The 27,862-nt window shown below is 41.3% G+C and overlaps 1 protein-coding gene and 1 long non-coding RNA gene across 2 annotated transcripts; both read left to right on the top strand.

Annotated features, from left to right (window-relative positions):
- The first annotated feature begins 4,138 nt into the window (after nt 1-4,138).
- On the top strand, nt 4,139-9,910 carry LOC101673187. Its single transcript, XR_201242.3, has 2 exons — nt 4,139-4,492; nt 9,840-9,910. It is a non-coding gene; the product is annotated as an uncharacterized LOC101673187 (long non-coding RNA).
- Nucleotides 9,911-13,379: 3,469 nt separating this feature from the next.
- On the top strand, nt 13,380-27,093 carry SLC17A3 (solute carrier family 17 member 3). The gene is given in 11 exon segments (XM_045082304.1): nt 13,380-13,384; nt 16,643-16,847; nt 17,051-17,284; nt 17,370-17,457; nt 22,462-22,548; nt 24,408-24,796; nt 25,094-25,223; nt 25,314-25,461; nt 25,751-25,841; nt 26,672-26,808; nt 26,897-27,093. Coding segments are annotated over 10 exon segments (1,512 nt in total). The 3' UTR covers nt 26,807-26,808; nt 26,897-27,093.
- The last annotated feature ends 769 nt before the right edge of the window (nt 27,094-27,862 follow it).

Below are 27,862 nucleotides of genomic sequence, written 5' to 3'. Positions count from 1 at the left end.
GTAAAGTGTTCAGAAGTGTGCCCAGTACATATTTAGTGTTAAATAAGTGACCCCATCTGAAGGAATCGCTAAAAAGGCAGGTAGAGTGGCAGGCAGAGAGAGAGGGAGAAGCAGGCTCCATGCCGAGAAAGGAGCCTGATGTGGGACTCAATCCCAGGATGCTAGGATCATGACCTGAGCCAAAGGCAGGTGCTTAACCAACTGAGCCACCCAGGAGTCCCCAGCTAGCAAGTTCTATGGAAAATCATGTTGGAATACTGATTGGAATTGTGTTGAATCTATGGGTTCTCTGGGGAGACCAGAGTTTTCTGAATGTTGCTGTCCATGAAAATATTATGTGTCTATACTTAGCATTTAGTTCTAGTTTAATACCTTGCAGTAAAGTTTTGCCATTTTCTACATAAAGATGTGCCATATTTTTGTTAGATTTATTCCTGGGTCTTATTTCCTTTTTTTTTTTGCTACTATGTACTTTTACTGTTGTTCTGAATTACAGCACTTTTTATAAGATCGTTTTTTGTTTCAGGCTGGTACCTAAAAATGCAATCTAAGTTTAAAAGTCACTTTTATGTCTGTCAAACTTGCTGAAGCCTTATGACTTATAACTTATGAATAGAATTTTAGTTTTCCCATGTAGACAATCATATCACTTATCAATAATTATAGGTTACTTCTTTTCCAATCATTTCACATTTCTTTCTTGTGTTATTGTATTGGTTGCAACTTCTAACACGCTGGTGAAGAGATGTGGTAACCAGTACCCCTTTTATGTACGTAATTTTTACAGAGGGTTCACCTTTGAGTGGAATGTTTGTCCTAGGTTTTACAGATACTCTTTAACTTGAAATTAATTTGAATTTAGTTTTAGTCTAAGTTTCCCAGGAATGCTTTTTCTTTTTATTTTGTTGAATTGCACACAGCAATCTTGTCAAGCTATTTCCTTGACATAGATTACTACCTCTAACTTTTTAATGTAATTATATATTTTTGGGGGGGTAAGTTAGATTTTTAATAACTTTCTGTTATGACTATCATTACATGACAGTTTAGAGGTATTAATAATAATAATGACAGCAATTGACTTCATTTATTGGTTTTTCTATTATAGGCAAAGTATGCTTCTTGGTTTTGTTTAGTTTCCTGCTTCTTTCGATGATCTCCAAATAAGTGAGCATCAACAAGTAAAATATGTTTGTTCCAAGTCCCTGGATAAAACCTCAGTGTGAAATATTTTTATTACTCATGCTGGTCAGAAAATGTGCCACTGTCTTACTTACTTGATAGCTGCGATACAATACAAACAGCCTTTTTCCTTTGTTTACTATACTATCTGGAAGCACATAACATGTCCTTCCATTAGCGTTCCTAATTTCCTTCCATATCTACTCTTAAAAATTTTATCTGTCACCATTGTGTTGTTTTTCCTATGGATGCTATCCTAAATAGGATACGATTTTGTACTTTTAGCCCTGAACTCCTGGTACTGGGGTTGCTAAAATAGGAGACATTGAATCTGGAAAGCAGACTGGCAGAAAGCCATGTCTAAGGAAAAGGCAAGGAGTATTTGCACTGTAGCAGCCCAGCATGTAACTGGCTGTGTTGTGTAGCTGACAGAGACACACCTTGCTGCTTTGCGGATAGAAGCCGAACTCAGAGATGAGGTCCCATTGTGAGCTTCATGACCCCATTCACTATAGGGACAGTGAGGCTAGACAGGAGTTTGACTGACAGAAAAAAGGATTTGCCAGAACCATGATGAAAATGTAAGGTTCTAAGCAGACGTAACAATGCAGCATTCATGGTTTCAAGTATGCTTGAGGGGCACTTGGGTGGTTCAGTCGGTGAAGCAGCTGCCTTCGGCTCAGGTCATGATCTCAGGGTCCTGGGATCGAGTCCCACATTGGGCTCCCCACTAAGCAGGGAGTCTGCTTCTTTCCCTCCCTCTGCCCCCACCCCTTGCTCATGTGTGCTTTCTCTCTCTCTCGAATAACTAAATAAAACCTTTTTTTTTTTTTTTTAATTATGTTTGCAAAAGCAGCCAAGCTCCAGAGAATAACCATGACTATTTAGGAAAGTCTTTTGTTTCAGGATTTAAACTCATCTGATGTATTTGCTTGACAGCTGTTTTTGCATTTCCTGAGTCACTGAGCGTGCACGGGAGGTGTCTGTCCTCTGCAGAGGCCCCTCCCGGCCTCCTAGACTGGATACAACAGGCTTCCTACACTCATGATAGGATGGTGCACTGGAATCCTCTGTCATAGTACCCAGAATCACAGCCCGCATCATGTGGCATTGTCATCCCACTGATTATTAACAACAGTTGTTTACAGTCTCAGGAAAACAACTCAGGATAATTTGGACCCTATCAAAGGAGAAACTTGCTCTTCATCTTCTCTAATAATTCACATGACAAAAACAAAGTAATTTAAAAACAACATTTTTCAAAAGGAGAACATACATTTTTAAAAGGTGGCTATTACCATCTAAATCAAGGAAATATTTCAACTGATATTCAAGTTTAAAAAAATTAATTATGGGCCGCCTGGGTAGCTCAGTGGGTTAAGCCTCTGCCTTTGGCTTAGGTCATGATCTCAGGATCCTGGGATCGAGCCCCGCATCAGGCTCTCTGCTCAGCAGGGAGCCTGCTTCCTCCTCTCTCTCTCTCTCTGCCTGCCTCTCTGCCTACTTGTGATCCCTGTCTGTCAAATAAATTAATAAAATCTTTAAAAAAAAATTGCATCCATAAACTAAATGTAAAAAAAAAATTAATTATAGATGTTAGCCAAGTTGGATTTTTCCCACACAACAGCAACATGATTCTGTTTCTATCAAGTCTAATTCATAGAATGGAAGAACAAACTACCCAAGGGCATTTTAAAATGAAGTTAAAAATTAAATAAAAAAACCAAAACCACGTTTTCTGACTTGGGTACAGTTTCGGGGTTAGCGATATTTCACGTGATATTTGAATTCAGGCGTTGTTACTCATTATCTCAGGGTCCAGAGTCCCTCCAACATGACTCAGGGAAAAATCTTTTACATAGGAAAGTGAAGTTGACATCCCCTCCCCCTGCGTAATGAACCGAGACTGTCGTGCTTAAAGTCCCAAAATGCACATAGACAAATCCGTTTTTCTTTTCTCTTACAAAGACTAAAAAAATTTAACCTGAAAAAAAAAGTGTGATAATGACCTATAATGAATGCTTGGAAAATAGTATCTCTGAATCCCTAAGACCCGGGCTCCTCCTTCTGAATTCTTGAGCTCAGGGATGGACTGCCAGGCTCCCACTCCTCTGCCAGGGAGCTGTGAGGCGGTTTACTCCCCCCACAACACAGTTCAAAATAGGTATAAAGAGTCCGACTGGAAATCACAAGGAGGCTTCCTCTGGGGCCATGAACTAAGAAGGAACTTAAAGTCAAGGTGACAAGCAGGCCTTGAAGCAAGGAGAGCTCCCAGGAGTCAGAGCCAGGTTTAATTTTCCAAGACTGGAGATCGACCTGAATGTTCTCCACAGAGAAAGGTGTGCACGCGCTAAGTACAGAAGAGCGGGGTGGAGGTGCGGAGCCGGGAAGGAACCCTCCACATAAAGCTGGCGATCTAAAGCGCTGCCTCATCTCTGAGATAAGGATGAGCAGAACTACAAACACGCCTGGAGAGCAGTGAGGATGCTTTCAACCACATGGGGGGAGAGAGGAAAACAAGTCAAGCAAAAGAGATTGAAAGGGCTTGGCCTCCATGGTGTCCATGTGAGTGTTCCCAATTCATGCTGTCTATTGTCCAGAGTGAGTTACAGAAAAGTCCGTAGTGCATGATAGCAGGGGTACAAATTTGGAAATAAAGAAAGCGTTATTTTATATAGTTTAGGAGTGAATCTATAGATAGTATTAAATCAAGGAATATGGAGCAACCTAATTTATGTGAAATGTTTTTGTTCTTGGGGTGTGTGTGTGTGTGTGTGTGTGTGTATGCACACCAGAGGACCAGGGAAAGCAGGTACGAAATCCAAGTTTACATGTAATGTTATATCTCATAGATTTCCAAGAAAAAAATTAACAAAATTTCAAGAAGAAGAAAAAACATATTCAACTTTGATATTTAATTATAATCCTTTTGTTTCTTTTGCCTTTCCAGAACAGAACTGAAGTCATTAAAGATACCACAAAGCAAAGCGAAGGCCTCATGAGGATGTCTGAGCTAGAGGACACACCTCGGGTTTGGAGGAGACAGACTCAAGACGCTCACATCAGTAAGGAAGAAGGCAGAGCCGGGGAGGCTCTTAGATTCCAGGTTCTAAAAGCACACCTCTGAGGAAGAGGCTGCCAGACCAGAAGCACCGTTCCTTCAATTTCTAGTTTGACGAATCTCGTTAATGATTAGCAGTTCCAGCCCTGGGGGAGCGAAGAATCCTCCCCCGTCTGCCAGGAGGTGCAGAGCCAGAGCGTGAAGGAGGAGCAGGTTCTCAGTGGAAGTCCCCCCTCAGATGCTACGTTGGTAAGTCACTTACCCTGGTGTTGATATGCAGACTCTCTACGGGTTCTTTCTGTGTAACAACTGACAGTTTTGATATCCCGCCCGAGTCCCAGGTTTTCTCATATTAATTTTTGGAAAGGTGAGTGAAAATGTGAAAAACCCCTATTTTCCTAACCAGGCAGGGGGGAGAGAGGTATAAGCAGGGAGCTGAAGTTTTATGCCTGATCATCCATAAACATGTGGAAAATGTCTGTGCAAGACATTTCCAAGAAATAGGCACTCTCGTGAGGTACTTAAAAGCTGAATTTAAGGGATTAAATTCAGGGGCTCATCAACAAATATCAGCTCTTTTATTTACCGACGGGCTGGCCTGGACAGAGAGGGTCAACATATCCCTCTAGGGTTGACGGCTAGAAGTTAGGATAGAGCAGCTAGCAGAGCTCCTTATACCAACAGCTGGCAGAACACAGAGGAAGAGTTGTAGGTTGGTTGCAAATAAAGATTTCAGATAAGAAAAAAATCCCTTAAGCCAAGATTCACTGCTGTCCAGAAGTCTGTACTGGGCTTTTCTCCTGGACAGGCTCACTGCAGCAACAGGCAATTCCTGGGGGGCTGAAGGACTCCAGCCTTTTGCGATCAAGTTCACCCTCTTCATTTCCCTCCCACGTCAAGTAGGGTCCAGGACTTTGACACAGACTCTGGTCCAAGATGGCATCTAGAGGAACGCTGAGTCATGAAGCGAGGAGATGAGGGAGAGTTAAGCAAACCGAGACGGCAGGGATAGAAGGGAAATGTAGCGATGGGGCAGTGAGGGTCACTAGGGTCAGAAGATGGAGGGCAGGCTGACGGCAGTTGAGAGGAGTTAATCCAGGAGAGCCTGCAAGGCAGGAATGTGGGAGCTACAGGTTTGTGGTGGTACTTGTGACCTCACAGATGGTATAAATGAGATCTGTTAGCAGGACACCCACAGCATTTAACCCTAATGGTGGGCAGGAAGCTGACCTTCACTGGGATTCCCTGTGAACACTGTTTTGAAGCAGAAACATCTCAAGGTGCCATATATAGTCCCTGACCCAAGGAACCAGCAGTTTTCTGGGCAGTAGTGAAAAATCAAGGTTGCTATTGAAAAAGATTACATATGGGGACACCTGAATGGCTCAGTCGGTCAGGCAACTGCCTTTGGTTCAGGTCATGATCCTAGGGTCCTAGGATTGAGCCCCACATTGGGCTCCCTTCTCAGCAGAGTCCCCCCGTGTGTATGAGTGTGTATGAGTCCTCCCTCTCTTTCTCTCAATAAATAAAATCTTTAAAATGCTTTCATATATACATATATATGTGTATATACATGTACATATATACACACAAAACATATATGCCCCACAAAACACATATATGACATATTGATATACAATATATGTGTGACAACATTAAATTGTTTCTTTTGCACAGCCCTAGGACTTGAAGGCTAGCCAGGGTGCAACTGTGTTACTGCTGCAACCCCACTGCTGGGGCATCCTTCCACAACACCTTTTTGAGGTCACCAAGCTTTATTGGAGTGATGCTTGCTTACATGCTTCCTTGGCAGTCAAATGCTCTCGGAACTTTCCCTTATATGGATTCCCATTTACTACCCATGCCCAGTCACCTGCTTAGCTGTGTGAGTAAACACTGACAAAATCTCCTGGGAGAATGACCATAGATATGGTCCCATCTGCTAGCATTGAGCATTCAGCTTTCCAGGACAAGGCACGTCTTAGTTTTCTAGTATAGAGACAGTAGAAGGCTACAAGTACTTCAGATTACTTTACTCAAGTTATTCTTTAAGTTTCTGCATTATGAAAGCTGATATTCTGAGCACACTATGGGTAAATACTGAGATTCTATTCCATGGGTATAAGTCTTGAAAGTAACTGGAAAATGGACAAATGTCCTCCATGGACTAGAGAGGGTTCACTGGGGCTGCCACCTGGATGAACAGACTCAAAACTGGAGAGTTCAAGAACCCACTCCCACCATGATAGAAAGGTCCCAGAGGCACACCTCCAAGAACAGGCAAAGTTGTGGTAAACCAGGAATAGACATCCCATAATATTTTCATCCCATGGAATTTAGCATCAAACCCCAGGACAGGAAATCGCTCTCCATCTTAAGAGGTCAGCTGCTAGGTGGTCCAGGCATCAAAGCAGAGAATAAAGTAACCTCAATCTCTAGATCACACTGGAATTGCTCTGTGTTTTTGCTTGTTGATGAAATAGTCATGTTCAAAGTTTGGCTGGGTAGAACATCACTGGCACACTTCGGTTCATGAGACATAAGCACACAATTCTTACGGTGTCCCAGAAAACTGTGCTGAGTACAGTTGAAAGAAGCCACCTAAAGGAGATAGCAGGACATGGAAATCCAAGTCATCTGAGAGCCCTGTCCAGGCAGGCAATAACCCGATTGCTCACAAACCAAAAAGATGGACAGTATGTTACACAGATCCGATCACAACAGCCCTGGAAATGCCAACGAGCTACTGGTGCATATAAGGGTCCTTGTTTCCTAGAACCAGTCCAGGAGCCATGGGTCAGTGGAATTGAGTAACACTTGGAATTTAATTATGGTGCTTGTGTAGGATGGAATCCCTCCTTATACTTTTCAGTGAGAACTACCACCTCTGTGGAAAGTTGGAGGGCCTAATGAATGTCCCAATATACTCATTTTTGTAAAGGAGTTTGGACCAAGTATCTTATGCTAGAAAACAACAACAACAACAAACAAAACAGGAATGAGCACGGATCACAGGCACCAGATTTCATATCTATTCCTTCCGTACGGAAACTGGCCCTTTGCTTCCTGCAGGGGGCCACTTCCCTATAAATTGCCTCTTGGGAATTCCTGAAATAGGAGTGTCAAGTGATAGAAAACCCTCTAGGAAAATGCCTAAATGCTGGTGACCAAGTAAAAAAAGGTAGGTTCATCAATAAATGATTGCACCAAGTAGAGAGGCGCAAGGGGGAGATGTGTTTCCTTACCTTACCCTGGTGGTATGTTGATGAATATTTCACAACTGGCTTTCCACAGGAGGAAAAATGCATGCACAAACACAGATGGGTATATTATAAATCTTACTGATAGAATCTGGGGCACACAGTTTGTGAATAATAATAAAATATACAATACTGTTATATAGAACTGTTAAGTTCTATATAGTTAATTGATTCTCTTAGAATACTGTGCTTTTTTCAGGTTTATTGAGGTATAATTAACAAACAGACATTTTACGTATTTAAGGTGTAAAACTTTCATGTGCTTTTGCTAAACACTGTACCTGTAGGCAACCTAAGGTTGAAACACAGACACAATCTGACAAATGAAATTGAATCTCAATCTGCCAATTCTTCTCAATATATTTGTTGTCAGTAAATATCATAGATGATCTACTGTTGAATGTTTTCTCTCTCATACAAATTATATTCATCAAACTGGAACCATCCTCAGCTTTAGCATTCTGAATTACAATAATCCAAAGTTTTTAGTTATTTTTTAGTCTTTTAATTTAAATTTGATTAGCCAACATATAGTACATGTAGTGTTGGTAATTCATCAGTTGCATATAATACCCACTGCTCATCACATCCCATGCCCTCCTTAATGTCCATCACCCAGTTACGCCATCCCCCCAACCCACCTCCCCTCCAACAACCCTCAGTTTGTTTCTTATAGTTAAAAGTCTCTCATGGTTTTTCTCCCTCTCATGACCTCCCACTTTGTTTTCTCTTCCTTCCCCTATGATCTTCTGTGCTCTTTCTTATATTCCACATATGAGTGAAGCCATATGATAACTGTCTTTCTCTGATTGACTTATTTCACTCAGCATAACACCCTCCAGTTCCATCTACGTCAATGTAAATCGTAAGATTTCCTCCTTTCTGATGGCTAATAATAATATATATATATATGCCACATTTTCTTTACCCACTCAACTACTGAAGGTCATCTTAGCTCCCTCCATAGTTTGGCTGTTATGGACATTGCTGCTATAAACATTGGGGTATAGGTACCCTTTGGACCATTTCATTTGTATCTTTAGGGTAAATACCCAATAGTGCAACTGCTAGGTTGTAGGGTAGCTCTATTTTTAACGTCTTGCTGGACCTCCACACTGTTTTCCAGAGTGGCTGCCCCAGCTTGCATTCCCACCAACAGTGCAGGAGGGTTCCCCTTTCTCCACTGTTTAGCTTTTTTTGTGTTTGAAAGGATTGCTTTTACATTACTATCTGCAAAATGCATGAATTGCCCAATTTAAGTTCATGTTAATCAAAATCATAATACCACTTGAGGGTAACATAAAATTTGTCACTAATATCTTTATATCATTTTTTAAATAACAGGTTTTAAGTTAAAATACTTACCCTATTTTCCAGTTACATCTATAACTTTGGTGTAATTTTCTATTTCTTACAGAATTCACTCTGAATTTTTACAATTCTTTCCCCAGCCATAGTGCCACAAAATCAGGCCACAAGTACATTTTTGATTAATAATTAGTTAAGCAAAAACATCACTCACCGGAAACCTCAGTGGCTCAGTCGGTTAGATACCTGCCTTCAGGTCATGATCCCAGGGTCCTAGGATTGAATATTGCATCAGGCTCCTTGCTCAGCAAGGAGTCTGCTTCTCCCTCTGCCTGCCACTCCTGCTGCTTGTGCGCGCTCTCTCTCTCTCTGACAAATAAATAAAATATTTTAAAAAATCACTCACTAGACTCATCAATAATGAGTCTAGCTCTAATATAATATTATTCAATAAATTTCTTAAGTACAAGAAATCAACAAATAAAGTCCAAATGTGTAGCATTTGTGGGTTTTTTTTTTTTTTTTTGGTGTGAAATCTCCAATTATGGCCAACTTTGACCTACTAACATGACATCACTGAATTCAGACTTAGGAAGAAATAAGCAGCATTATGGCTTTATATCATTCTCCTACCATATAGATGCAGGAAACATGAATGATCCCAAGAGTGTACCTGATAGTAAACTGCAGTGAAATAATTACAAAGTCATGAGCTATAAACATTTCTTCCCTTTTAAAAGTATAATTTATTTAATTCTGAATTCATATAATTTAATTGCCGGTAATGGCTGTTTTCAACAACCAGCTTACAAAATTCCTAAAAATGTAACTGTCTGCTTTTGCCGGCCTATGCGAGCTGACTCCAGTATCCCACTCCTTATGCTGTATCACCTCTTGGGTTCTCTTGGTTTCCTGTCTCAATTCAAGCTCTGCCATGCCTTTGTCTATTTATATAATTTTTCCCTATATAAATTAGCATTTCTGAGGATGCCTGTTTGGTTGTCTCACTATTTTTTTTTTTTTTTTAGGACATCCACATCAGGTGCTTCTACAAAAAAGCTGACCACCCTCCATCCAGAAATTATTGAATTCTTGGTGAGACAACTGTGAGATGTCACACGGCCCTCATCAAAGAGTTTAAGGAAGGGAAACCTAAGAACATGATCCAACATTAAAAGCTTAGAGGACTCAGAGTCTTAAGCCTCCATTCATGGTGGCTACAATGGGGTATATTCAAACATGGTGGTATTTTTTATCTCAGACCCAACTGCTAAAGAATGACATTTTCATCATCCAGTTTTATCTCCATTTTCCCCTGCTGGGTAGTATATATGGTTTCAGTTTTTCTTGCTATGGGCCAGTTAAAACCAACTTCATAATCCCAACTACTTGTTAATTAAATAAGAGGATATTTATAACCTTAAACCAAACAGATCCTGTTTATGACAGAACTTTGTTCATTTGAGACAGTCATGGTCCAAATTGTAGGGACCCCAAACAATACTAGTGTCAAAATCTCCATGTTAGTTATTTCAGAACTTTGTAGACACTTCATCATCTGTGGCCAGAAATAATATGGGATTAAAATGATATTATCATATCATATCACACCATATTTATGGTCCCCAAGTATTGGCGACATACATACAGCAACAATCTCAGTGTGTCAACTGGAGAAGAAGTAGGGGAATCATCAGGGACACTAGAAGCCAGGTTCTCAGTGTGGTAGAGCATTCCAGAAAAGTACAGCTCTGAGATGACCCACATGTGTGGTGGTTCAACAACGATGACAATAAACCATGTGCCAACCACTTGCTGGGTGCCAGACACGAGCAGTCTACGGAACTCTTCTCATCCTTGATGCCAGTGCAGCGGTGGTTGTGGGGCTGGTTATTATTAATAATAATAGTCAAGAATCTCAATATATACAAATTTGCTCCTGGTGGCATTTGGCACATTGCGTAAATCATGAGCCTGGATTTGAACTTGGTAATGCCTAGCTCCAAAGCCAGCACTCTTAAACTGGCACCCAGCAAGCACTCTAGGTCCTTGTAATGGACAGTTCCACACCTTAAGTGCGGTGCATCTGTTGTCGTGAGCCAAGAAGGAATAGTGACCCTCCCCATATCCGAACCTGATGGAATGGCCTAGCTTTGGTTTGCTTGTTGCCCACTGCTTAAATGTTTCAAAAGAGTCTCTTTCTCTTGGCTGACACCTGCATATTACCCTGACAGGTGAAAAACATCAGGGGGAAAGAACACAATGGCAGAGTGGAGTGCCACAGTGGGGAAGAGGAAGTGCTCCCAAGATAGGCGAGTGGATGAGAAGCCCATTCGCAAGAAAGGTAAATGCAGCTGTGACCGCTTGGTTTTAGGATTCTGTGGTGGGTTCTTTATGGGCAGTGTCATAATACAAATTATACCACCTTGTAAGTCATTTAATTCTTGTTTAAAATCAGACAATATTAATGCATATTTTTCAAATATATGAAGGAAATAAATACCACTGTATTCAAAAAACAAGCCTTTTGGGCAACCCCCTCAGGTCCTCTCCCTCCTCGGGAGCTTTGTACTATCACTTTGCTATTGCTCACTAAACCGTGCTTTTGTTGCCCACCAAAAATATAAAATAGATAAATAAATACAATAAAAAACAAGTCTTTTATTTTTGATAATTATCTTCTAATCTTGGTCCATATGCATTTACCTTTTTTTGACAATTGCTACCAAATTTGTATACACCTAGCATTATATATTCTGCTTGTCATTGCATAATAATATTGTAAATATAATTGCATTGCTTAATTAGGTAAAGTCAGAACATTTTAGTTTGACCATACACACCTTTCCATATTGCTTTATAATACTCAATCATTCTTCTTAAAGGATGCATATTATTATTCTAATATATCCAATAGATAAAGCATTATTTACGTAAAAAATCTTGTAGTTGGATATTTAAGTTACAGAGTTTTGTCTTGCTACTTAGCTATTTTACATATATGTTTTATACATATATAAAATGTCTGTATTTTATATATATATATATATGCATCCTTTAACATAACCCATGTCTACAGTTAGAATTATTATTTCCTCAGTGTTTATTCCTAAGAAATATAAAATTTTGAGGCAAAGGGCATAAATATTTCATTTCCATTGGCCACTACAGAGACCTTAGTTTTTCATCTGAATAAAAGTGAAGCCACATTGAAGATTTTGAGTGGAAGAGGGGGTGATCTAATTTATGGTATGACTAGAACACTCCAATTGCTGTATTGAAGATTAATTGGGGGCAGGAAATCAAGCTAAAGGCTATTGCAGAAATCTAAGCAAGAGATCTTGGTAGCCAGAACCCACTGGAAGCAGCTCCAAACCAAAAGATAACAATGGCCCTGGTGAGAAGGGGTTTGAGTCTATACACATTTTCAGTGTAAAGACAACAGTATGTTCCAGATAAATAGGATCTAACATGTGAAACGAAGAAATCAAGGATAATTGCAAAGTATCTGCAAGGTTGGGATTTCTGTCCACTGAGCTGAGAAACAGCCCGGGTGAAATGAGCTGGGGAGGGGAACTCAGACATTCAGTTTAGAATCTGTTACATTTGATTTCTTTGATTCGTTGATCAATTGATTTTTAGTGGAACAAAAGATGACACATCTCAAAATCAATGGCATCTCTAATTTGACAAAATGCACTGCGACTGTATTATATCTAGACTTTATTTTGATTTACAATACAAGATATTGTTCCAACTCCATTTCTCCATATAGTTCACCAGTTAGCTCAGAATCACTTATTATATAAATTAGATCTCCTCCATCAATTGCCACAATGTCCTTTACTCACTGTATGATTTCTTTGCATGTTTTTCTATTGTTCCTTAGATTTTTCTGCTTATTTATGTCTGATTTTACTTCATGAAAATTTCATTGCAGCCTAATGCAAATGTGTCTCAATGCTTGCCATCCCGTCTAAAAAAAAAAAAAGCCTCTTGTATAGTCTATTAATATATATAACTCACCTTTATTATTTTTTGCCTACTGTATTCATTTTCTATTCCTGTATACATATTACCACAAACTTACTGGTCTAAAATGATGCACATTTATTATGTTATGTAATCTGTGGGTCAGAGTTTAAGACATGCCGTGGTTTAGTTGGCTGTTCTCTGCATCTCACAAGGCTGCAATCAAGGAGTTGGCCAGGGTGCCTTCTCAACTGGAGGCTAGACTGGGGAAGGTCCCACTTCCAAGCTCATTCAGGTTGTTAGGAGAATTCATCTCCTTACAGCTATACAGCTGAAGGCCCTGGTTTGGGCCGGGTTTTGGCTAGAGGTTGCTCTCTTGTCCTAGGGAAAGTCCATAGTTCCTTACCATATGGGCTTCACCATCTTTCTGTTTACTTTATCAAGCCCATGAGGAAAGGATCTAGCTTCAGTCTGCTAAGATGGAGTCTTATATAATGTAATCACGAGAGGGCATCACCTCACTTACGCTGGCTGGAAGCAACTCATAGGTCTTGCCGCCGTTCAGGTGGAGGGGATTACACAAATCCGTGAACACCATGAGGTGAGCAATACTGAAGTCACCTTAGGATCTGTCTGTCACATTAAGTTAAAAAACAAGTCTTCTCGACTGTGATTATAGTACTGAATTCTTTGACATAAGATTCCAGTTTCAAAAGTCCATGACTTCCAGTGGTTAAGTACCATAACTCCAAGATATGTATTAATTTGCACACACTCTCTCACACACAGACACACAAACTCATACATTCTCAGGTAATCCTTAAAAGGGCAATCCTTAAAAATATTTCACAGTCAGCATGACACTGGTACCAACCTATTAGGTGGACATGGCCAGAACTATTTATTCAGAATGGACACAGAACAGAAACCATCCTTAAGGACACATATAATAGCAAGGAATACTTACTACCCAGCAAGCATGTATTTAGTCTTTCAGTAATCTAATACGGCAGATGTTTAATGCCCTCATTCATGAGCCATTAGCCTATTGGTTCACTGGTACTACTTTTCAGTAGTCTTTGTCTTTAGGACTCCTGGGCAACTTGGAGAAATCAGAGACCCCCAAGAACTCATGAATTAGTAGTTGATTTGATTGACATAGATGTCACTACTTGGCCCTGAATCAGGAAAGAAAACCCCTATAAAAGTATTATATTTGGGCGCCTGGGTGGCTCAGTGGGTTAAGCCACTGCCTTCGGCTCAGGTCATGATCTCGGGGTCCTGGGATCGAGTCCCGCATTGGGCTCTCTGCTCAGCAGGGAGCCTGCTTCTCTCTCTCTCTCTCTCTCTCTGCCTGCCTCTCTGTCTACTTGTGATCTCTGTTTGTCAAATAAATAAATAAATAAAATATTTTTTAAAAAGTATTATATTTGAGCTTCTCACTTATCAAAATTCTGCCCCCACCTTCACTACAAAGGCTTCTGCTACATTTAAAGAGAAAACAGCATGGCTTTTTGAGGAAGGCTCTTTTGTGATCTCAAGGTGACTCCTTCCTTGAAGTTATGAGGACTTTTTGAAGACACAGGGTGTCGACCTTCTATTCTACACCATATAGCCATATGATTCATCCACAGATGGGTGCACTTGGTTTATAGCAAATGTATTCTCATGGTGTCATCTAGAACAAAAGAAAAGCCATCATATACTTGTGATACAATGTTTAAGAGCATAGACACCTGACCTACACCATTAGCTGGTCTCTCTATACCTATGTGTAGCATAGGTACATCTGTAAAATGGGGATAGTAGCAGTAGCTTCCTCAAAGGATTGTGTAAGGATTAAGTGAATTGATCCTCAGTCATTACGTTACATGAGCTATCCGGACCATCTGACACACTTGCTGACTTCCTTCTCCCAGAAACCCTTTTCCCCTTGGCTTCCAGGACACCACACTCTCCTGGTTTTCTTCCAAACCCTCTGATCATTCCCTTTCACTGGTTGTACCCACGTATTTGGCCTCTGTAAATATCAGACGTGCCCAGAGTTAGTCATTGGTTCTCCTCCCTCTGTGTTTTCTTTTCCCGAATACCATGGCTTCAAGTATTATGTGTAGGTTATGAGTGTCCAGTCTTATACCTCAGCCCCTATATCTCTTCTAAACTCTAAAGTTGTGTATCCAACAACATTCTAGACACCTTCCCTTAGGTCCCTAAGAGGGATCTCTGTGGGTCTAACAATAAGCTCTTGATCATCCCCACTCCCCACAAACCTGCTCTTGCCACAGAACTTCCTTCCTCAGTGAACCAGGCTTCTAGTTCTTAGAACAAGAACCTCTCCAGTGCCCTTCCCCCACCAGTCTATAAAACTGAAACCTTGATTTAGTGTGACTCATGCTGGGGATTGATCTGGGATCTGATTACCTTTTTGCTCTTCTACTGCTATGACCCCCGTCCAACGTTCTTCACTTGTCTTCTGCATTATTGCAATAGCTTCTTCCCAGCAGTAGCTGTCTTTCCTAGAAATGCAAAACCAGATTTGAATGTTGTGCTCATTTCTTTTTCTACCTTTTTTTTTTTTTTTTGCTATATTTTTTCCATAGTTTGTGGTTGTGAATTTGCCTGAGAAGACATTTTTAGGGGTTTAATTTCAAACTTCATTTTATTTTTTTAGAGAGAGTGAGAGCACAGGAATGGGGTGGGAGAGGAAGAGGAAAAAGAGAATCTTTTTTACTTATTTACTTATTTGAGAGAAAGCGGGGGGAAGAGAGTGAGCAGAGGGAGAGGGAGAGAGAGAATCTCAAGCAGGTTCCCCACTGAGTGTGGAGCCTGACCTCACAACCCCAAGATCATGACCTGAGCCAAAATCAAGAGTGGGACACTTAACTGACTGAGCCACACAGGCACCTCTTAATTTTAAACTTTAACTGAAAGCTTGTCCTCAACGCCTGAAGACATAAAGAATAATAAGAATCATCATCTACACCAAGGAACAACTCCTTCAGAGTTTAAAAAATTGTGTTTTATATATACCTAATTTATAATGTAGTACACAAAATATATATAACATAGTTTATTTAAATTACAGAATGTAAATATGTACATATACATATTTTTATTTATATGTATATAAAATGTACACTTTACTATATATGTATTTACTTCTGAGGACTTTATTTTATTTTATTTTATTTTATTTTTAAGATTTTATTTATTTATTTGACAGAGAGAGATCACAAGTAGGCAGAGAGGCAGGCAGAGAGAGAGAGAGGAGGAAGCAGGCTCCCTGCTGAGCAGAGAGCGAGATGCGGGACTCGATCCCAGGACCCTGAGATCATGACCTGAGCCGAAGGCAGCGGCTTAACCCATTGAGCCACCCAGGTGCCCTACTTCTGAGGATTTTAATCAACAATAGGATATAATAACCCAGGAATGGGAGAGACAGAATTATGGGAAGGAGAGATGCCTCAAAGCAAGTCAGTGTCTACACAGCTGTAGTATAAACACACCTTTGGGGGACCTGCCTTCAGCTCAGGTCATGGTCCCAGAGTCCAGGAAATGAGTCCCACATCAGGCTCCCTGCTCAGTGGAGAATCTTCTCTGCCCCACCCCTGGCTCATGCTCAATTTCTCTCTCTCAAATTAAAAAAAAAAAATTTTTTTAATAAAAATAAATAAAAACACCTTTGGTTGAACTCAGTGATTTCCTCCTTTTGTATCTTCCTTTCCTGAAGCCAGCAGAGCGCCATTTAAACCATCAAGGCATGGCCTGTGGTATTTTTCTGTATTACAACTTGTGAGAAACAAATGATGGCTTAATGAGAAAAGCCCTAACGTCACATTATAATCACTCTGGGTCTAAGCTTGTGCTCCACTTGCTATGGGATAGCCTTTACCATGCACATGTGCAACTTCATAACGGTGGCACAGTGTACTGTCCTAAACATCACCATAGTAGCCATGGTCAACAGCACGGACCATCGGTTCCAGTTTAATGACTCTACCGAGGGGCTGCCTGGTGACTCATTTGGTGACCTGAATAACGCCCCAGACAGTATCCCTGCAGGGGTAAGCAAAGCAAGATTGAAGCTGTGTGCACTTGTTCTTGCTGCTCATCTGCTTGTATGCTTATTTTGGGGGCTTCTATGTTAAAAAGTTGTATTGGGGGAAATAGTGATGTGAAAGCAAGTGAAAGATCTAACAAGGTTTTTGTAGTTATGATAGCACCTTCCTGCAAATAGCTCACCGAAGCGGTCTCTTGTCTCTTTAAGGTCCCTGTGTACAACTGGAGCCCTCAAATTCAGGGCATCATCTTTAGTTCTCTCAGCTATGGCCTGATACCGATGCCGTTTCTCAGTGGATACCTTGCTGGAAGAGTAGGAACAAAGAGAGTGGTTGGTGTTTCTTTGTTTGCAACCTCACTTTTCACTATGTTCGCCCCTCTGGCGGCCGAGCTGGGACTAGTTTCCTTCATTGCAACTCGAATTGGACAGAGCATAGGCCAGGTATCCAGACACTTTGCAACTATGAGCTGGATGGGAGTTTCCACATGGCACCACACATCAAGAGCTCTAACTATATTAATTTCAGGGATTGGTATTAGGGGGTCAGCACGCGCTGTGGGAGAAATGGGGTCCTCCACATGAACGAAGTCGACTCTGCTCCATCAGTTTATCAGGTAAAAACACAGAACTGAAATGAGTACATTACCATGAAACATCTGCACCCTGGGTTACTTGACAATTTTTCTATTGAATGTTTCTTTGTCTTCTCCTCAGTGTTGACCAGGTATTTATAAATTAGGGAGATGGATCCTTTGTGACAGGACTTTCAGTTGTTTTTTCCCCAAATTGTCATTTGTAACATGACTTTGCTGATAATGATTTTTCCTATTCTGAAAGAAACATATTTTTGGGTAAATTGATCATTCTTTCCTCCTATGGCTTCTAGATAAAAGCATCCACCTGTGTTTTTTCTTGAACTTGCATGATTTCATTTTTATAGCTAAAATTCTGATATATTGGAGTCTATTTTAGAATTCTATGTATAAAGTATGCATCCAACTTAATCTTCTTTGGAATTTCTCTTAGCTTACTGAGAACTGCTTTCTGATTGTGATTTGCTTAGGCAGTGTATCTGAAAGGAATATTCTGAAGAAAGAAGTCTACATAATATTGGGGAAGAATGAAAAATGGGAAGAATAGAGCTAACAAACATAAACTTGGTGAAGTAGGTGATGGGTAAGAAAAGCTAACTAATGGATACCAAGAGAGCCAGGGACTCTTCATCCCAGAAAACAAGCCCCCCCTGCCCCAACCACATACAAACACACACAGCCTGACTGACTTCATACCCCCATAGAGCCCTTTATAACCTTGGAGGATTATCTTCAATCACCAGAGCTTGTATTCAGTATTCACTGATAGGGGAATAGTCCACCAATTTGGGCAAAGGAAATTCACATCAGTTATCACAACTGACTAATGGAGCTTCTAAGTTTAATCCCCGCCCCCAATCCTCAAACACATGAAAGAAACCAAGAGCACAAAAGAGAAAGACCAAACTCAAAAACTGTAAGAATGAATCCAAATGAAGGATAAATTAAAAGAAAATTTTACATGATTAACAAATAACATGGGAGAGATCCCAGGAAATATGTATAATAACATTTATTTAAAAAGAAAAAAAAAAAAACCTGTCCAAATGGCTAGTAACAAAAAGGCACTGGAAAAAATGTGGAGAAAAGAGAATCCTTGTGCCCTATTAATGGGAATGTAAATTGGTGCAGCAACTGTGGAAAACAGTATGGGGATTCCTGAAAAAACTAAAAATAAAGATCCCATACAACCCAGTTAGTCCCCTTCTGGGTATTTACCTGAGGAAAATGAAAAACGCTCGTACAAAAGATATTTGCCCTCATATCTTGCAGCAATCTCTACAACAGCAAAAGATAAGGAAGTAATCCATGCGTCCATCAATAGATGGGTGGCTGGAGAGGATGCGGTATAGACATCATGGAATATTATTTAGTCATAAAAAAAATAATGAAATCTTGCCATTTGCAGCAATATGGATGGACCCAAAGCTTTATTATGCTAAGTGATACAAGTCAGACAAAGACAATGACCATATGATTTCCCTTATATGTAGAATGTAAAAAACCAAACAAACAAATAACAGTAACAAGAGGAAAGACAGACAGACTCATAAATAAAGGGAACAGACTAGTGGTTGCCAGAAGTGGGAGGGTGGGGGAGTGGGGGGATCAGTCAAATAGGTGTGAAGGGGATTAAGAGATACAAACTTCCAGTTATAAAATAATTAACCATGGGAATGGAAAGTTCAACGTAGGGCATAGAGTCAATAATATTACTATTGTATGGTGATAGAGGGTTACTACACTTACTGTGGTTATTTTGCAATGTGTGACTTTGTCAAATCACTATATTGTACACCTGAAACTAACATACAACAACTATACTTCAACTAAAAATGTGAGAAAATAACTTAGAAAATAGATTGCTGTAAAATAGTTGCTGATAAAATAATATAATTGTTAGTATTTTTAACTGCAATGAATGGTCTGAATACCTAAATGAAGGGAGATGAACATCAAATAAGCAAATTGGACAAGTAAGTTCAAAGATTATCCCAGAATACAATACAAGAATCAGAAGATGGAAAGCATGCAGGAAAGGTTTAAAATTTTGGAAGGAAGACAGCCCCATTCTCTCTCATTTCCTGTTACATAGGCATAGAGCTACTGGAATAGGATGACTGACTGCATAGAAATCTCAGGAATCCACAAGTCTGCAAGTTCCAGAGGCTTCCTTGGTTTTGGTATTAGGGGAATACTTTAGTGTCTCCAAAAAGTAGTCTTCACTGGCCTCTAGAAACCTTTTTTGGTTCAGAGAACACAAAGCCAAGGCCGTCCGAGGGGCCAATGGGAAGCCATTGGAGGAACCGGCAGGTGGAATGGGCTAAGCCTGTAAGAACTCAATAGTTCTTATAAAAATGGCCATTTCTGGTGATTCTAGGGATTTCAGCAGGCTGTCCTGGTCAACAAGATGACTCATCCTGTGAGGCTGAAGGAAGACGTCCCAGAAAACACCCCAAAGTAGAAGGGCCCAGGTACTGCCAGGCTCTAGGACAGTACATACTCTATCTTCCTCTCCAGGGAACCACAGAGGCACATCTATAAGCAGGAAACTTTCTAACCACTTACAGAAAAAAGATAAAACAGAACTGGCAGTGCATATCTGAGGTGACAGAAACACACACACACACACACACTTAGTTTGAAGATGAGGCAACAACATACAGCAGTAAAAATGGGGGAAAAAACAACACTGCAACTGCACACAGCAACATGGCTAAGTGTTAGAAACACAAATGCTGGATGAACAAAGCATGTCTATTGTGGTGGAAAATCACCTTGATGCAATTTTAGCCCCAAGTACACTACCCTGGCAAGCTATCCCAGTGGTCACGGTACAGATGGGCTCACAGGATAAATGGGGGGCTCTCTTGTCCAGTTAAACTCCTCTAAAACTCACAGTGAAACAGAAAATGGGAAAATGGGGTAATGACACACTTAAGATACACTTTGCAGTGTTCTAAAGAGAATAGCCAGGATGCTATAACTTTAATAAAAGTCAGAAAAGACAAACATACCCTTGAGGTATACATATACACATACACATACACATACACACACACATACACATGGGGTACAAATTGCAGAAACAGGTGATAGATTTAAGCATTAATTTACAATACATATAAATCAAGTGCTAGCTATGAACTATGAGTGGAGATCGAATGGACTCGGCAGAAATACGGCAGAGAACAAGGCATACTAAAATCTCTCAGGATGCAGATGGTAGGGCGCCTGGGTGGCTCAGTGGGTTAAAGCCTCTGCCTTCGGCTCAGGTCATAATCCCAGGGTCCTGGATCGAGCCCCACATCATCTGGCTCTCTGCTAAGTGGGGAACCTACTCCCCCCACCACCCTGTCTGCCTCTCTGCCTACTTGTGATCTCCGTCTGTCAAATACATTTTTTTAAAAAAGTTTCTATTAAAGAAAAGAAGATACAGATGGTATTTGAAGACCTGGGTTGAATGTGATCACCCAGAGAAGAAACCCAAGGAAATAGTCCCATGATCCTCCAATCTCTGGGCCCCAGACAGAGGAGAAGGAGAGGTAGCGGGGACTGGGAAGCCTCCCAGGGGCCCTTGGGCAACATTCAGTCTGAGGTGACGGGTCCATGGAACGATGTGCTGCTGGTCTAGAGAAAACGATGGTGGACTTAGCAAGCCAGAGGTCCTGAAAGGCCTTGACAAGGGTGGAAGGACAGGGACTGCAAGCACAAAAGGAGCAGAAAACTGTCAAAGCACATGGAAGGGGTTCTGAAGAGGTGGAAAGTTTTGTCTGGTTTTGAGTCCTGGCTGTATGAAGGAAGATAAATTTGCATATGTGGATGGGTGGGAACAGAGAGCCAAGGAATTAAGTGAGGGTACAGATTTGAGGGTGCCTCCTCTCTGAGCGGCCTGGGCCTGGGCAAGACTGGAGGAGACGTGGTCCAGGGGTCCAGAGGGATCTGGTCTTGGTTGGCTGCAGGAACTTGTCCCCTATTGTAACTGGAGTAAAGGCAGAGGGTTCAAGGGGAACATTAAGATTCGGTGGACTTCATGGTAGAAAAGGTACTAAAATGTTGAAGATGTTCAATGTTCTCAAGGAGATGAGGGGGGAATAAAACCACTATTTTTGGCCATTTAGTTTGGTACAACCTTTTTGTAAGATACTTTGACAGTATCCATCAGAATGAAAAATGCACAAGTGGTCAGGCAAGGCCACTGATGACAGCCTGTTCTACCAAAATAAATTATACTTACGTTCAGAAAGAACACCTTAGTTTCAAAAAAGTTGTAAAAAGGAAGTGTGCCCTACTATGTATGAGAATACTCTGTGAGGTCAGGGAAATTAAAACAATGCTACTGGCCCCTTCACAGACAAATTGAGCTTTCTGCCTGCATGGGGCACACGTGCCTTTACAGAGAGGTAGGTGTGTGAGTCAGTATACATTAGAGATGTCTGCAGAGAAGAAAGGCATGCAACTCTACACCACATAATGGGGACTAGTTAACATTAGAGACCAGAATGGGAATGGGTTTGGGGGCACACGAGGGGAACTTTGGTTCTTTGTGGTAATTTACTCTTACAATAAGCATACGTCACACGACTTGTGTAGGTAAAAATTAAAATAGCACAGAAGGAAGAAGCATCTGTCATGTTATTAGGGAACTGTCAGAAAAATGGAGAACATGTGGGGGGATACATCTGAAGTTCACGTATTCCAGCATGCCTGCCTCACTACGGTTGGTGATGCTGGTAACACCCATCATTCTGCCGGTGTCTTTCTTTCTTTTTTTTTTTTTTAAAGATTTTTATTTATTTATTTGACAGAGAGAGGTTACAAGTAGGCAGAGAGGCAAGCAGAGAGAGAGAGAGGAGGAAGCAGGCTCCCTGCTGAGCAGAGAGCCTGATGTGGGACTCGATCCCAGGACCCTGAGATCATGACCCGAGCCGAAGGCAGCGGCCTAACCCACTGAGCCACCCAGGCGCCCTGCCGGTGTCTTTCTAATGGCAGTCCGGAGCCTGACAGCTTGCTCTCTCTTTGCAGGAATGATATTGGGAAGCTTCACCACCATCCTCCTGGATGGCATGATCTGCCAAAACCTTGGGTGGCCTTTTGCCTTCTATATCTTTGGTAAGCTACTATCTCCCCAGCCCCAGGGAGGTGGTTCGTGAGAGAGGAAAGAAAGACGTGCAGCCACTACTGGGTGTCGTGTACCCCCGGGGGGGAGGCAAGCTTCCTATGGAGAGAAAGCACTGAACACCAGCAGGGTGCAGGGAGGGAGGCACAGCGACCTGTGAGAGGTGAGGTCTCAGGCAGGGCGCAGGACAAGGGAACTCCGCAGAAACAGAATCGAGGAGACAAAGCTAAAAGCTTGGAGAGAGGAGAGCGTGAGGCAGAAAAGAGGGAACAGGAAACCCGGTTCTCTGTAGGGTTCCTCCCCACCAACTCGATCCGCAGTGGGACACTCATCAGGACACGTGTGTGAAGACATCATCTGAGCCCAGAGTGGGGGAAAATCACTGGAAAAGATTAAAGAATAGTATCCAGGATTTACAGAGAATCAGAGATAGTGTCTCTGACCCCAGGACAGGCTGGAAACACTTAGAGGTCAGAGGTCATTGGGCAGAACTCTCCCCATTGACTTCCTTGGTAATGCGGAATCCTTCGCTCCAGAGGAAGTGCTGTGGGGGTCCATCTGACAAATGACACAAGACCTGAAAGATCAAACTGTTTCTATGTAATTTAACTGCATCCCAGACAAAAGCTCAAAAATATTTAGCACCCAACTACTTGTTATTCATAAGGTCTGCTTCCAATCATTGATCACCAGATATGGGGGGAAAAAATGGCAGGAAAACACAGTAACACAATCTGGAATAATAATAATCATAATAATAATAATAATAAATCAATGAAAACCAACCCAGAATGGACACAAATGTTAAGAATTAGCCGACAAGGGCATTAAAATAGACAGTTATTATAACTCTGCTATAACCTAAGTCTATTTGTTTGGAAGTTAAGTGGAGACAGGGAAAAAATCTTTTTTAAAAGACCCAAATCTAACTTCTGGAGATGAAAACTATACTATATGGATGGAGTTAAAGACAGATTAAGGTACCTAAAATTAGCAGTATAAATCATCCAGAATGGACCACCCTGAGAAATGAAGTAATAGTGAATGAGAACATCAGGACAGAACAGTGTGTCATTTTCTTCATGTTTCCTGTCCTTGAGGCCCACGGACCTTCTTGGGTCTGTGAGTTTGAAGTTTTTATTGACTTAAGCAACTTATCACCCATTACTTCTTCCAAGACTCCTTCTGTTCTCCCATACTACGCCTCTTCTCTGAGCATGAAAGACCTTGCCCCGTGTATTTCTACATCTGGCTGTCCGTCTCTCTCCTGTATGATATCCTTTATAACAAACTGGTAAGCATAAGTAAATGTTTTCCTGACTCTTGTGAGCTGACTTTGTTCCAATTAATTATCAAAACCGAGATGGGAATTGTAGGAACCTCCACCTGTGTAGTCAAGTCAGAAATGTGGGTGATATGGGGACCCCCTGCTTGTGACTGGCCTCTGAAGGAGGGGGGGCAGTCTTACAAGACTGAGCCCTCACCTTATGGGGTCTGTACCAGATGTTAGTGTCAAAACTGAGCCAAAGCTGGTGTCTACAGAGCACTGGAGAATTTCTTAAAAGTGTTAAAAGAAATAGCTTTCTTTTGGTAATATTAAAAAGGTTGAATTACCAAGTTTTCCGCCATCCCTAGGGTCTGTGATTTCCATTCACACAAATCAAGAAATGTATTTTTTTTTTAAAAGAGGTTTCTAGAAAGCTTTGATATTCATGTGAGGGGTTTTTTTGAGAAATGGACAGGGGATATTATAAGCGAGGGCTTTTCCCAGGACTTGAATGTCCTGACAGAAAAGAAATTCACACAGAAAGCAGAATCAGGCTCAGTTCCCAAATTTACCCTCTGCTTGCAGGAGGCATTGGCTTTGTCTACTGCCTTCTCTGATTTGTTCTGGTTTATGATGACCCCATCTCTCACCCATGGATAAACATCACAGAAAGAAAATATATCATATCGTCCTTGGCCAACCAGATACATGTAAGGAGTCCAAGCATCTCCAGAGAGCTGTGTCAGCCTCTGGATTTCTCGGGGAGCTTGAGGTGCAGATCTCACTGTTCTAATCCGTACATTTGTGTTCAGGTCAGCCCTTGTAAGCAGCCTCTTCCCATCAAGGCCATGCTCAGATCGCTACCACTTTGGTCCATATGTGTCTGCGGCTTCGGCCATCAGTGGCTAATGATTACACTGATGGTCTACACACCAACTTACATCAACTCTGTGTTCAACATTAACATGAGAGATGTGAGTGCCTTTTCTTCCATGCCTTTCTCCAGTGTGCATGACCCACCAATCATTTTGTCTTCACAACTCATTCCTTCCAGAAAAGTTTTTCCTTTACCCCTACCACAAAATCATCTAAGATTTAACACTAATGCTGGTAGCTCTTCTAAGGACATGATAGAAGAGGCTACTGACTTTCTTCAGACCATGAGATCTCAGGACTGTCAGTACAATGATCAGTAGTTTATCAACAAAAGGACAAAAGGTGTGGGCTCACTGTCCCTGTTATGATGGTTTACTTGTTTTTTTCCCCTTCAGAATGGGTTCCTGTCTGCCCTTCCCTTTCTTGTCGCCTGGATCACTGGTATACTAGGAGGCCAGCTGGCAGATTTCCTCCTGACCAAGAATTTTAGGCTCATTACTGTGAGAAAAGCTGCCACATTTCTAGGTAAGAACAGGGTTTGAAGGTCAGCTGATTCGCAAAGCATCCAACAGCCAAAGATGTATCTCATTGTTTAATTTGTTCCACATTCCCTAGGAAATTTCCCATCTTCAGTGCTCCTTGTGGTTCTGCCCTACATCACCCCCAGCTACATCATGACAATGACCTTCTTGATCCTCTCGTGTGGAATGAGCTCCTTCTGTCACTCAGGGATCTATATCAATGTCTTAGATATTGCTCCAAGGTAGGAGGGTAATCTCCACTCTTATATTCATGTATTCTGAAAAAGATGTAGCCCAAAGCTTTCTGGGAGCCCCAAACTTTGAGAAATAATAAATCATAGGCAAGGACCGCAGTTGATCCTCTGGCCATTTTTTGAGGTACATGGGGGGAGGGGTATTTTTTGATTTGTCTCAGTTCTTCTCATTGAACATATGCAGTGCAAGTCCTTTTTGATATACTTTGAAGAGCAGGGCTGAAGGACACTGTGGAGCACCTCTGGATCTAGCCTGGAACATTCCTGTCACCCACAGACATTCCAGTTTTCTTACGGGAGCCACAAGGGGATTCATATTCATAGCAGCAATCCTGACACCAACTGTCAATGGATTTCTCCTCAATCAGGTAGTTTTCCTGTCACAGATTCTTCAGATGCTCTGCCATCTAGATCTAGAGGTAGTGGCATAAAGACGCTATTCTCATTTTAGAAAACACAATAAATTGCAGGTCCCCTTTGTCATGAAGATCAACCTGGCAAAGAAAAATGTAGAACAATTTCCTTCAGTCTTTAATACCAGAAACCACACAGCCATAGAGGTGTCCGGAGATGATGATTGCGTGCATAGAGGCAACTTACCATGTCTTCTGCAACATTCTGGAATTTTCACTTGCACAACCATCCCCAAGCAGAGGGATGATTTAAAACAGATGTGGTGGAGTGTGGGACACATGCAGGCATCATTATAGGAATATCATATGAAGGAATCTCATTTAATTATTGATTAATTAATGAGGATGGTATGTTATTACCCCCACTTCCTGATGATTAAGCTGAAAATCTGACAGAATAAGTCTTTCCACTAAGATGATATAGAATCAGAGTTCTTCCTTTTTAGACATGTCTAGCCCCAAGCCTGCAATGTTGCCACCATGACATTGCAAAGCAAGAAAAAAAACACTCAGCGTGTTTGATGTCATGATTTGTACAAAAGAGAAAACATGGCACCTCGCTAAACTGTGACAAATGCAGTTCAGTAAGCTAATCGTAAAGGTCCCTAAATCCCATTTATTAAAACTATTCCAAATCCACTTTGAACATATTATTTCTATCCAACTACCAAGCTGCTTGCAGGGAATGAATTTCTGCATGGAAACCCAGTAGCAAGCTATTAATACAGCCTCACAGAGAAAAGGATGAAAGGGGGTAATATTTACTTGAGCTTTTGTGTCCTCAGGACCCTGAATTTGGGTGGAGAAATGTCTTCTTGTTGTTATCTGCCATTAACCTATCAGGACTGATCACCTACCTTATATTTGGAGAAGCAGTTATCCAAGACTGGGCTAAAGAGAGGAAACTCACTCGTTTATGAAGGTAAAGGATAGTGATTTTGCCTGTGGATTTAACCACAGAAGCACTATTTAAATCTTTAATTTGATGTCCTTTAATTTGATTTCCTTAGTTATCCTACCTTGCTATGATGGAAAGTTACTGGACACCTTCCTGCACAAATGAGAAGACTTTGGTATTAAAAATATCAACAGAAAGAATTTCTTTTGTCTGGTTTTTTTCAAATCTGAGATCAGTTCTTTATGTTATTAAGCTTTCTTTCTGAGAAAAATGTAAGAAGAATGAAAATTCCAATAAAGTGACAGCCAAGTACGAAGTTGTCGTCCTCATTGATCTAGGAGGAACTGCTAGATCAGAGCCCACAGGCCAGACTCACAGTTTCTGGATCTCAAAACAGGAAACAATGTTTGGAAGCTCTTCATCCAGGGTGGTAACCTCAGTTGGATGATGATTTTTCCTATTTGTAAAAGCTAATGTTCATTTATATTTGTTGGACTAGACATTGACCACATACCCCTCCCTTTGTATGATCCACTCTTCATCCCATTTAGGCCCCAGGAGGCTGACCTGCACAGTTTCCATCCACACTGCCTTGTCTCCTGGATCCTGCTGGATTTTCAGTGGAGGCTGAAGAGTGAGGACAGGGGGTGTCTATCCCTAAAGTCCCTCCCTGTGGGATCGGCAGGTGGCTGATTCTTCCCCTGCAGTTCACAGCCGCTGGCTGGTCCATCCACACATTCTGGTGGTTTCTCTCCTCTCTGTCAGGACTTTCTTGGCCTGTGCCACATTCTCAGTCCTATGTAAGTTGTCTCTTTTAACGATGTCTTCAAATGCACTACTGTGAGTCTGCTGTATTTTCCTTCTGGGCTCCAACGGCTTCAGTGGTTGAATCATCTATAATGCTCCCAACAGGAGAAGGAGCAGTATTTTTGTAAAATGGGAATGTGTAGGTGTCAACTGGTCAGAGCATGTACGGGGATCCAGGGCTGTTTCCTTGGTTGCTTCCTGCGGTGATCTTCACCTCAGAGACAGTAGAGCCATGAGGTTATTTCATGTTGAGGTGATGGGATAGGCATGG

Source organism: Mustela putorius, unplaced genomic scaffold, assembly GCF_011764305.1.
Source record: "Mustela putorius furo isolate JIRA1106 unplaced genomic scaffold, ASM1176430v1.1 tig00000594_pilon_pilon_pilon, whole genome shotgun sequence".
Lineage (NCBI taxonomy): Eukaryota > Metazoa > Chordata > Mammalia > Carnivora > Mustelidae > Mustela > Mustela putorius.
Note: the sequence above shows the minus strand (reverse complement) of the source record. Positions and strands in the feature narration are given on the sequence as shown.